At 30.7% G+C, this 12,645-nt stretch overlaps 1 protein-coding gene across 1 annotated transcript in view; it reads right to left on the bottom strand.

Annotated features, from left to right (window-relative positions):
• The window catches only part of LOC129964012 (peroxidase-like), a 46,117-nt gene extending 33,488 nt beyond the window's left edge, over positions 1-12,629 (bottom strand). The window contains exons 1-4 of the mRNA XM_056078669.1: positions 12,503-12,629; positions 9,218-9,357; positions 5,904-6,122; positions 4,666-4,794 (exon numbers count right to left, since the gene is read on the bottom strand). Coding sequence (XP_055934644.1) covers positions 4,666-4,794; positions 5,904-6,122; positions 9,218-9,308 — 439 coding nt within the window. The 5' untranslated portion in view covers positions 9,309-9,357; positions 12,503-12,629. The remainder of the gene's footprint in view (positions 1-4,665; positions 4,795-5,903; positions 6,123-9,217; positions 9,358-12,502) is intronic.
• Between the last annotated feature and the right edge of the window lie 16 nt (positions 12,630-12,645).

Consider the following 12,645-nt stretch of genomic DNA (forward strand, 5'->3'; position numbering starts at 1 on the left):
TCAGGATATATCTGTTTTGTTCACGGGCCAAGTGCAATTTAAATTCACTAAAGTCAAGAGTCCGAAGACTCCTCGTGTGTATGGTGGCTGGCGAATGTATAAATCTGCCGTGGTCACAAAATCCTCCATGTCGAGATTAATACCACTGGGGGTACTGAATCAAGGATTATCGTTCTCTGATTCAAGTCTAAATTACGATCTGTGGATGAGTGAATGAAACGCATGAAGGAATTTCACCCTGTAAAAAGTGTTGTGACGTGTGTGTGTAGCTAAATTGTATTCTTGGCCCTAGATGGCGCTACTGAAAAACAAGTGACGCACCCATGGCTCAAAATCACCGACTTCTAAAGTCAGTGGGCTTGTCTATGACAAGTGCCATTAGAAACAACAACAACAACAAGGTCAAGAGTTCATATGTAGAATGCTGTGTGAAAGTATAGAAAGAAAGGTAATGACCTGGGTGCCATCCTCGTCGTCTGACCATCATTCAAAATTACAAAGTGGTATCCAAAATATTGCCTGTGCAGATTCAAACAGAAATCTTAAAGTAAAGATAAACGGATTTAATTCAAAATATGCTGATCTAATTATCGCCAAAAATCAGCTTCTTTTTACTTTCTCGTATAAAAAGCTTACAAAGGTAAAGTATTGCAAAGGGAATTCGTTAAAAAAATTCGACCTCGAGATTTTGATGAATTTCCACATTTCGGATCACCTAAAATTTTGAAGACCCGGCGAATGAATTTCAAAAAACATATTTCTGGAATTACATCAGTCGGTCTTTGAACACAATAACTCTACAATGCTTTGAGCTAGAGAGATGAAATTTGGTATGAGGTTTTAACATTACTTTTGTAGATTTGTGTAACGATCAAATTTTAAACGGAAATCAATTCACAGTAAGTCTGGCTGTCCGAGTACAAATTAATATAACTATAAAACGTAAAGAACTAGATTGATAAAGTTTAGTACAAAACATAAAAACTATGGAGATGAAATTTAGTACACACGTTTAGCATTTAACGAGTAGATCCCTATTAAATTAAGGTTTGGTTCGGTTATATTAACGTCCCGTTTGAAGCAACACTAGGGCTATTTTGGGACGGAGCTCGTAATTTTGAACCGCGGTCAAATGACGAGGACGACACCTGAGCTGGATCCCCCCTCTCCACACCACACCACACCAGAGGGAGGACGTTTGGTCATGACGGATTTAACGTGCAACAGACCCCTTTACACGACGGTTCTTCGGTGGAATCGGGTTACGAACCTGGAACCCTCCGGTTCCGAAGCCGAGACCGTACCACCAGGCCACCGCGGCCCCTCTATTAAATTAAGGATGCTCATAAAAAGATGAATGAAAATCGAACTCCAGATTTTGACGAATCCCCACATTGCAGACCCCTCCAAGTCTAAAAAGTATATTTTTGGAATTATGCTTGTCTGTCTGTGAGCATGATGAATCAAAAACAATTTGAGCTATAAATAGAAAATTTGATATGATCTTTTCATCTAATTTGCAATTTCTGTCAAACATTTGTACGAAATTCATCCATAGAAAGTTTGTCCCTTCCACATACACGTAACGAACATTACAAACACATTACATTTGGTACTCAATTTTATCCTCTAAAGTACAGATTCCAATGAAATTTTAAATTAAATCTTCAATGGATTGATCGTCTATATATCTATATTTTCGCTTACATTTGGTCACGATAACTCAAAACTGCAACGATTTAGATAAACGAAATTTAATTAATGGTTTTAGCACTTAAAGTATGCATACTAATCAAATTTTGGAACAAATCTATCGAAAGATTGACCGTTTCTCTGTTCTTTCGCATCCATATAAACGAAATTAACTCAAAAATTAATGATTTAAATAACTAAAATGCGGTAAAACATAATGATTTAAATAATTAAAATTCGGTTAAATATAACGATCTAAATAACTGAAATTCGGTAAAACGTAACGATCTAGATAACTAAAATTCGGTATATTAACTTTTTACCAAAATTGTCATTGGTTTCAATCGGATAAAACAAGGTGTCTAAAAGTAATTTTCTTCATTTCACTACAAAGCACAAAAATTTCATTTACTAAACTCTAAAAAATAAAAATCTGAGTACTTGTGACGTTCAAGATCTTGCCTAAGTCCACAAATTTTTATGCGGGGGGGGGAAGAAATATTTTTATTAGAAATTATGCACCAAAGTTTTATAGATGATATTCATACTTTAATCCGCCTAATTAACAAATCGCTCGACTCACGTACAAACAAAGCTATTCAATCGATAAATTTGCTTTGATTAAATACTGTGGGTTTTTTTTTCAAAGCATTGTTTTCATTGCGATAGCCAAAAATAAAAATTTCGCAAACATGAATCTTGTGTGTTTTATTAAAAAATTAGCTATTAATTTCTCGAAAAGGAGCAAAATATTCCACAGGATTGAATGCTCTGCTTCGATTTTTTTTAAACCAGATATTTTCAAAAATTAGTGGTATACAAATTCATAACTTAATGTTTTATTTTATTGCCTTGTTTTAGAAGACAATAAGATACCAATTCGACAACATTGTTCGCTGATTTCACATTTCTTAATATGAATTTGCGTTGATATAATACAAATAAATCTATTCATGTGTAAAAGTAGTTTCCTTTTTACTAACAGAACCTGTTTGGACTTACTAATTACCATAAGCAAATGCTACTTTAACGGGAAACTACAGCTAAAAGGAAGAAGTGTTCTACAACGAAGATTTTGTTTATTAAAACTTCCAGCAAAAATATAGAAATTTTCATTCCTCATATCCTGCTCTTTGAATTCACACGGAATCGTAACACTGATTTCCATTGAGATAATGCAAATTCGTGAATAGAGTAGTTTCTTTTCCCCGCACAAACGACTTCATTGAAGTTCAGCCTTGAGATTTATTAATTGCCATTGCTGTTGCTGTTATAACTGGAAACTATGTAGAGCGGGAAGAAATTTCCTTTTTCTTTTTAGGAAGAATTCTTTCATAAATGCGATCTAATTTTCTTGCGTTATATCACATTTAATTTTGTAAATAACTTTTAAATTTTATTGATTCAGTTTTAGTTACATTAACGTCCCATTTTAAGCAACATTAGGGCTATTTTTGGACCGACCTCGTAATTTTGAACCGTGGTCAGATGACGAGGACGGCACCTGAGCTGGGACCCCCCTCTCCACACCAGCGGGAGGATATTTGGCCCTGACGGATTTAACGTGCACAGACCCCTTTACACGACGGTTCTTCGGTGGAATCGGGTCTCGAACCTGATACCCTATTGTTCAGGAGCCGAGACCTTATCACCAAGCCACCACGGTCCTTAAATTTTATTGAGCCGAAACTGTGAGAAACTGTAAATTTCTTTGCATTCAGTTTCTGACTAAAAGAAAAAATTCTAAATGTTACTAAAAGGTATCTAATTACGTTTCGTATATTTTTTTTTTCAAATTTAATTTTGTGACCTTTTATTTATATATATATATATATATATATATATATATATATATATATATATATATATATATATATATATATATATATATATATATATATATATATATATATATTTAGCGTTAAGATGCCAGAAGGTGATTCTAAATGCTTGGCTTTTCATTCAATTAATACCACAACAATTAAAGTTTCTTTTAATTCTTTATGTTTACGGAAGATCAATAATTAGTGATAACTAAAGTGTAGGAAACACTATGGATTAACTAAAAAGTATACTCTCTTAGTTTACGGAAAAGGAAGGGATCTATTTGAAACTCATTTAGCAAAGGATTCAATACTCTCAGTGTTTCCCAAACTTTTGACGTATGTGTACCCCTCCTATGATTTTCGTAACGCTGAGTACACCTCATCGAAAAAAAAATGTATTTTAATAACAATAACAAATATATTTATTTTTTCTTTTTTTGGGACATACACAAAATAATAAAAGAGAAATAAAATTATTCATAATAAAAAATAAATAAAAGTTATATTGTAACATTTATTTGGATCAATGAGAAGGATGAAATGGTTTGTGCTGAGATGACAGATCGTCCTAATTTGGTTCCCTGTTTGTTAATTTTAATCTCAGATGCGGTTCCACGTCCAATAGTCTGTTCCTGTTTTTCGACTTAATCTCTACAAGTGCTGAAAAAGCAACTTCACATAAATATGAAGTTGGAAAAGACACGATATATGTCAGAACTTTTTCTGTTAAGCCAGGATACACATGTTGCATTTGTAACCAGAATGATGTTTACGTACACTCCCTATGTTTAATTTTCAAAAATCCGTCTGAAGCCAATTCCAACAATTGCTCTTCTTCTGCATGCGTCAAATCTTCTGGCATGGATGTTGTGTTAATGTTAAACGGATCTCTTATCCATTCAATATTCTTGTTTAAATCAGGGAAATGGTTTTATAGGGAGGGACAGTGGACCACAGATGATTGGGCCTTCTTTCATTTTGGACAGAGTCACGTGATTTTCCGGGGGTTGACTTTGACCTCAGTTGTAACCCCATCAAACTCTTATTGTACCCTTGGGGGTACGCGTACCACACTTTGAGAAACACTGTTCTAACTGATTGACAGACATGAACTTCAACTTTCATCTGAAATTTCGATTTGACTTACCTCTTCGTCTTAGTTCCGCCTCAAGTTGTTCAATCCGTTGGACGATGGATCTGCCCTCTTGTCCAGCGAAATCCAAATCTGTAGATGTAATATCCGGCATGGATACAGGGTTCTCTGGACGAATCGGACCTTACAAATTAAAATGACAATTATTCCGATAAAAAAGAAAAGGGAAGTTCTTAAATATATCTTTCAATTATTATTAATTCATGATAAGGCTTGCAAAAAGTAACTGTTTCTTATTTGTTTCAATTTAGTGATCACATTCATGTGAATTTCTTTTTTTACATGTATGTGTATTTTGGAACATTTTATTCTGTTTCTAATATTTTAATTTTATTTATTCCATCATCAATGCAAATCTCATATATTTTACTATTAAATAAAATTGATATTTTTAGTTTGCTATCATCAGTTTTTTTTAAAAAATCTTTAGTCTCATTTTAATTTTTGACTACATATTATTTTTAAAATATATATTGTGATATTTATATGTATTCAAGTTTTGTATTGCTATTATGCTTGTGTGTGTTTTACTTTTTAATCCTTGCTAATTGTTTGCATTTTTGTTTATATATGGTTTAGAACTTTGTAATTTCCTTAATCTTTGTTGTTCCTTTTTTCATATGTGTTTTGCTTTATGGCTACCGCTCCTTGTGTGTTTTCGATTAATGCACTCTGTAAAGGGAGTCGGTGTCTATAACTTGTTTTAAGTAAATTATATAAAATTTTAATATAATTTTTTAATTCAACGATTCGTGATTTCTGCATATTTTTACGTAAAAAATATCAGTTAAATGAAGCATTTATGATAAAATTTGAGACTTAACAGAAATGAAGAAAAAAATGCCATTAGAAAGTGAAATGTATCTTGGATAAGCATTTACCATTTGAAGCACAATATTTAAATTCATAAGCAACTCAAATGAGCTTTGGAGATCTAATGGTGCATTGGAGGCCTTTAGCATCAAAAGATTGTAAGCTTGAGACCCAATTCCAGCAAATATTCATCTTATTCACTAGCCAATTAACTCTTCTCGAAGTCAAATGTCCTTTCAGTGTGAAAGTTTTAAGAGGTTATGGTAGTTCAAGTTCATCTACCATACCCTTATATTATCCAACTGTGGTTGAATTGATTTTATAGAACATTAGTTCAATAAACTCTCCTAAAATAAACTGTTAGTTCAATAAACAAGTGTTATTTCAATCAAGTCATTACTCCAACAAATCAAGCTTACCAGTGACCCTTGATGGTGGTGGCTTACTTGGACAGCAAATTCCGACCTTTCCGTTATCCATTGTACATGACGACTCCTCCAGATCTTTCACCGTATCGAATCGAAAGACACAAAGCCCAGCAGGTCTGCACAGTCCGACTCCCCCATCGTAGGCAATGCATTGGTTTTCTGGCATCACCTCCAAATCCGGGAAGATAACAGGAGTCTCCTCTGAGGGAGCTGCAAGAAAACAATGTAGCTTTGATTATAAGAAAATAAACTGTTGGCTTGGGAAGAAGTTCGAAAAAACAACCGCACACAATTCTTTGAAAGTTTACATTTAATTCTGAAGCAAGACTGAAGAAAGCTATCACAGTATCAGTTTTAAAATTCTTTAAAGGATGTGGTAATTCGAATTTCGCATGATTTATCGATTCTTGCAAAATCCACGATTCTCGAAATTGTGGCATCTTCTGTTACTCAAAGTACCTATTAAAATTAATTTTTCTGTTACTCAAAGTACCTGAGGCAGAACCTGATTTAACCCCAATATATGATGAAGACGGAGATACGTTGCTTTCTTGAAGGATTTTCAAGGGAAATAGGCTCAATTTATATTACTCTTAAATGGAAACCATTGTCAACCAGCCAAACTGCAAGCAGATATTCGTTCTTAACGCATTTATCCATTTTAAAATTTTAAGTTTCTTTCCCCTTCCGTTTCGTGTTATAACCCACAAAGTTACCAATAAAACTTTTTTTAAAAAAATACAGAGCTAAAACAATTTTTTTTTCTCTAGTACAAAAAATTATTACGAAAAAAATCATACAATAAAAATTTTATAATGGAGTAGTTGTCTGTCGTAATTAATTTTAGTCCAACAGATGGCGTAACTAAGCAGAAATTATATTTTACATTGTATTAGTATCAAAATGACCTCAACAGAATAGCTAAAATGGCGTCATGGATGTGAACAAAACTCACCTGATATTAATCTACTAGATTTTTTTTTCTTTTGGGGTAACATAAAGGATAGAGTATTTACAACACCAGTTGAAGACATTAATTAACTCAAAATTTCACATTGCTATATTTAGTGTGACAATTGAAATGGTAACAATATATGGTAGGAATTCAAATACCACTTTTACAATCATCAAACTACCAAAGATGCTTACATTGAAATTTACTGACAAAGGGTTTAATTAAATACTCTATAATTAATTGTCTTTAAGAAATCGAAAGAAATATGTAGCAAACTATAATAGACTTTTTTTCAATAACTTTTTGCAATCTAGTAAAGGTTTTATCTCCAGCCTTTATTATTGATATAATAACAAATGCTATTGTTTAGATATCTTGTGTAGTTTGGGGTCATTAAGTTGTTTCATTATATTATTTGCTGTCATCTAAAAAAATTCATTTTCTTCAGTTAAATACATCTTGATTAAGAAATAGTTCTTGCTAAATTACAGTCTCCAATCTCTCAACGCAAATACTGTTCTGGGCCTCTTGAGATTCTTTTATACTTATGGAACCAAGCATTATGGCGTAAAATTCATTATATGAAATTTTGGAACCGATTTCTGATCTCAATCTCGAATTGTATCTTTACTGAAAACAACTAACTATAATCCGGATACATAGAAACTTTCGATCCTCTAAACCAGATTTGTGCATCATTAGTGTTCTGGTGGTTCAGGCTTGACTGATGAAAATGGATCAGATGAAGATAATTAAGGGTTCTATCTTGTGAGCTCTATCCTGAAGACATTCATGAAATGAAACTGATAAAAACCACATCGAAAATTGCTCCCTTTTGAGTCACAAGGATAGAAAATACCTTAATGATTATCAGAAATTTCTGATATAAGTTAAAAGTCTTCAACATTTTAACTAATCATTTAAGAAATATCGTGGGCGATAATCATGATTCTTAATTTCTCAAATTAAATGTATTCCAAACAAAATTAGTAGAAACATATTTCCAAATAAAATTGACAATAACACCAAGCCATATTATAGCAATATGTGATCATATTGCTATAATAAAAACAGGTCTTAAGGCTTATCATTGGTATAATCTGAAATACATGGCTACAGATATTGTAAAATCAAAGTTCAGGACAAGATTATTTTATAAAGGTTCAGTTATTGTTATGAAATAAATTTAATTAAAATAATTACACTTCAATTATTTTAATTAAATCAAAATAGGAAAGCCATTTTTCTCCTTTTATGGTTCGTTTCCGATAGTACATATTTTTGATGGGCAATTTTACAAAATAAACAGATTCACCTTAAGATTAAATTTTTTGAAAATAGCTCTGTAAACTCCATTAAGCAAGTCAATCTTTATTTTATTAAATGCCCAAATGAAGTTGCTCTTTTTATTCTTATGAATAACCAAATTCATTCATAATTTTAATTCCTTAACTGCTTTATTTTTATTTGTAAGAATATAATATTATTAAAAAAAAACATTCTTATAAAAAATATTATTTTTTATAAAATTTTTAATGTTCTCATTTGATTCATTAAAAAATATAATTAACTTATTATTTAATTCATCAGTATTCTTATCCATATTCATATTTATAATAATAAAATATTGTTGAAAACATACAATTTTAATATTATGAATATATTATTATTATTGTGTATTATGAGAATTCTTATAATTTCTTATGTGTTATAAGAATGGCTCATTATTATTCATATTATTAAAATCGTCATGTTTATTAAATTTATTATTCTTAATTGTTTTACTCAGTATTGTTCTTAATTGTTTTACTCAGTATTGCTCTTAATTGTTTTACTCAGTATTGCTCTTAGTTGTTTTAATCAGTATTGCTCTTAGTTGTTTTAATCAGTATTGCTCTTAATTGTTTTACTATTATTCTTAATTGTTTTATTAAGTATTATTCTTAATTCCTTTACTATTATTCTTAATTGTTTTATTAAGTATTATTCTTAATTGCTTTACATAATAATATTCTTAGTTGTTTTACTCATTATTATTCTTAATATTGTTTTACTCAATATTATTCTAAATTGCATTGATTCGAATCTACCATTTTATTATTATCATTATATTATTCGAATCTACCATTATTAATCATATATATATTTGTTCTTACTAAAATAATTTTTATTCGTTTTATTAAAAAGTTAAATGAAATTCTTTTTCTTATTTATATTTTAAAAAACATAATATTATTCAAAATATAATATTCTTTTTGATGCAAGAATTTATTATTTTTATTTGTTTCATTAAAAAAAATCGAATGAATTGTACTAATCTTATTTTTGTTAAAGAGTCAAATGAACTTACACTGTCTTCTGACTCTCAGATGATCATGAACTCGTGATGATTGCAACACCGAAAAAAGAATCGTGACGAAAAATATGACGGAAAGCAGCATGCTTCCTTCCACTTCAAAAGCAGCTCACACACTCTTCGTCTTGTAAAACCTGTTGGGGCATTGTGTTTCTGTGAGCGACTGGCGAGGAAGAAATTGCAACAGAAATGGAAATGAGGGTTCGTGAAACTTTTATCACTTATTAATCTCGTAACATTAGAAGCAGTTAAGAATATTTATCAAGTATTTACGTTAATTATCTACACTTACATATAAATATGTATGGCAAAACGATAAAAATTACACCAACTGTAGCAAACGACTTCATTAATTACTTTCTCGTATACGCAGCATAGAGAAAGTATAGTAATCGTCAAAAAATTCGAACTCGAAATTTTAAGAACCTCCACGTTCTAGTCCTCCCTGATTTCAAAAAACACATTTTTGGAAAAATATCTGTCTGTCTGTGACAAAACTAACAGGAAAACAATGTGAGCTAGCCGAAAAAAATTTGATATACGATCCTTAAGTGGCGGATTGTGATGAGCGAGGATAGAACCTGGGATCTTGTGGTTCGCAGCCGAGTAACATGACCACAATACAAAAGCAATTGCCCGTGTAGCGTAGCTGTTAACTGGCTTATAAGCTTTCACCACACTTACATCAAATTTGTACATTTCTATCGAATCTGTTCAGAGGAAGTCCGGCTGTTCAAATGTAAGTTAACACGATAATTACAAAACAAAGAAAGCTAGATAGATACATTTTGGTATACCGATTTAAAATCTGTAGTATAGACACCTGCCAAATCCAATAATGAATTGACTGTCTGTCGATCTGTTCTTTCAGAAAACGCTATAATTCAAAAACGCATTAACTTAAATATATCAAATTTGGTATGGGATTTTATGACTATAAGTGCAATTTTGTGTAAAATTTTTGTTTCAATCGGCTTAGAAAAACGTGTCTAAAACATAAACTGGATTCCCGGATACTATTATCCGCATGCCAGGGATTAGACGCCAAATAACTCCTCAAGGATGACACGATAGATTCAGTAAAAATGCTAAATTCACGACAAAAGTTAATATTTCGTAACTATTGTGCGCTAATGCCGTATAAGAAAACAAGCCAAACGATTTTATGTAAATATTTTGCTTAATTTAGCTTGAACTATTAACAATTTAGCATTTGCCGATCTAAATATTAATCTAATCTTAATAATGTATTATAAATATAAATTCATAAAATTCGAAAACTTTTTTTAGTGTTAGAATCAACACTTCTCTGTTCTTGTTTAATGCTTTCTCAAAATTTCTATTGTTCGAAGTATTTTACAAGTCATCATGGTTATATCAAAACGTCTTATGTCGACTTTGCTAAAGCATTTTATTATGCAAACGCTTGCATACGATTTGTTTTTCGTCTACTCTTAAACTGTTATAAGCGATGCATGTTTGCTGTATTTTGTCACAAAATATCATACTTCTCGAATGATAGAAGCCTTTGCATCAACATTTTTTTTCAATATAGTATTTAACATAAAGCACTTCGATTGCTTGAGATTTAAAGATGATGCGTTTAAAATACGCAATTGGAAATCTAAGAGATAAGTTTATAACATTTCGATCAAGAAATATGGTACTTCTCAAAGTCAACGTAATTTTTAGAACACGTACATATAAATTATTTTTGTAATATAAATAATTGGATAAAAAATTCTCTAAAAAAATTTTTATTCTTAACTTCGAATAACAGGAAAAATTGTATTGATTTAATTAAATAAAATGGGTTTTAAATGATTAGTTCAATTTATTTAGTGTAATTTATTTTAATTAGATTATTGTCCAGTGTTAAAATTAAGGCAAGATCTATTTTGGAACAATGCATAATCTTGAACTATGGTCAGATGACGAAGGCTGCACCTGAGTTACAACCATCATCCCTTTCACAAACATCCATACCATAGCAATGGGAGGACATTTGGCTCCGATGGATTAAATAACCAATAAGTAATGAAAATTACATTTGAGGAGGCACACTTCTATCCCAGTTGAAATGAGTGGATGAGTATTATTATGTATCTACTTTTATTCTTTTCTTATACAATATATAAATACATATTCCTAATAAACAGGTTTTAAAAGAGCGATTACAAACTTTAAAAGTAAATCAACGTAAGTTATTTTTTGCATTGGAGCATGAGATCCCAAACGCAAAAGACAACTACTACATGTAACTCTTTGTCAGAAAAATAAGTTTAAAAGAAAAGCGTTTAATGGAATATACTAAATAAAGTGTTTATTAAAATATTGATACACAATTGCAGAAATGTCAACATTACAAATAGTACGTAATATTACAAATGTTACAGTCATCAACAAACCTTTGAAAAAGTTAAAATAAGTAATAATCTAGTACTTTGCCATCCAAAGTGTTAACGCTTAAAAATTTATTATGAACAATAGCTATGCATCTTTTACAAATGCTTTAAAAAACATTAGAAATTTGATTTTTAATCTACGGAAGTAATAAAATTTTCCAAGATTCTTTGAAATTAATATTTATGTTCACTTCAATTATGAATTTCAAAAGAAGGGAAGAAAGATTTTCCGGGAGGGTTTTTAATTTCTCATATTTAAACAGAATTGCTTATTTTATAAGAATCTAACAAAGATTAGAAACGCTTCCACAAACCCGAAGGAATCAATAAAACCCAATTTTTTTGTTAAATTGTCACTTGTTTGATTAAACTGGTAGTCAACCTCAAGATTGGATTGAACCAAAAAGAAGTGTGATTCTTTTTTAATTTAAATAAAATAAAACAAAATTATCTATATTTTAGAAGGAAAATGTATGCTATTAGTTATTACCAGGATGTGATCTTTATTGTTGATTAAGCCGGCAGTTTACTTTGTTTGTTTTGGGATTAAATGAAAATTGAAACATTTTTATTCGAACAAATAAAATTATTCCTCTTTGTGACAAAAAAAATAAAATTCTTAATTATCCCACGTTTGGTGGTGCGTAAATCAACTACAAGATTGTACTGGACCAAGAAAGAAAATGAAATATTATATGCAAACAAAAAATTAAAATTATTCCTGTTTTAGAAGAAAATACCGTTTATTTTTCACAATTTTCTAATAAACATCAAAATTTATATCACCTTTTCCATTTTTTAAATTCCGTTTTAAGTTTTTACTTTCTGTCTCTCTAAGCATCAATCTAAATAACAAAAGCGGTTTTCCTCTTACCGTTTTATTGAAGCGACCATTTTCTTTTAAATCCACAGAAGCTTCCAGAACACAGAATATCTACAATCTTCAACAAAAACCGCAAAAGACAACTCTATGATTACAGTGCTCCTACCACAACAAAACACTGTCTACAATCGTGT

Source organism: Argiope bruennichi, chromosome 3 (genome assembly GCF_947563725.1).
Source record: "Argiope bruennichi chromosome 3, qqArgBrue1.1, whole genome shotgun sequence".
NCBI lineage: Eukaryota > Metazoa > Arthropoda > Arachnida > Araneae > Araneidae > Argiope > Argiope bruennichi.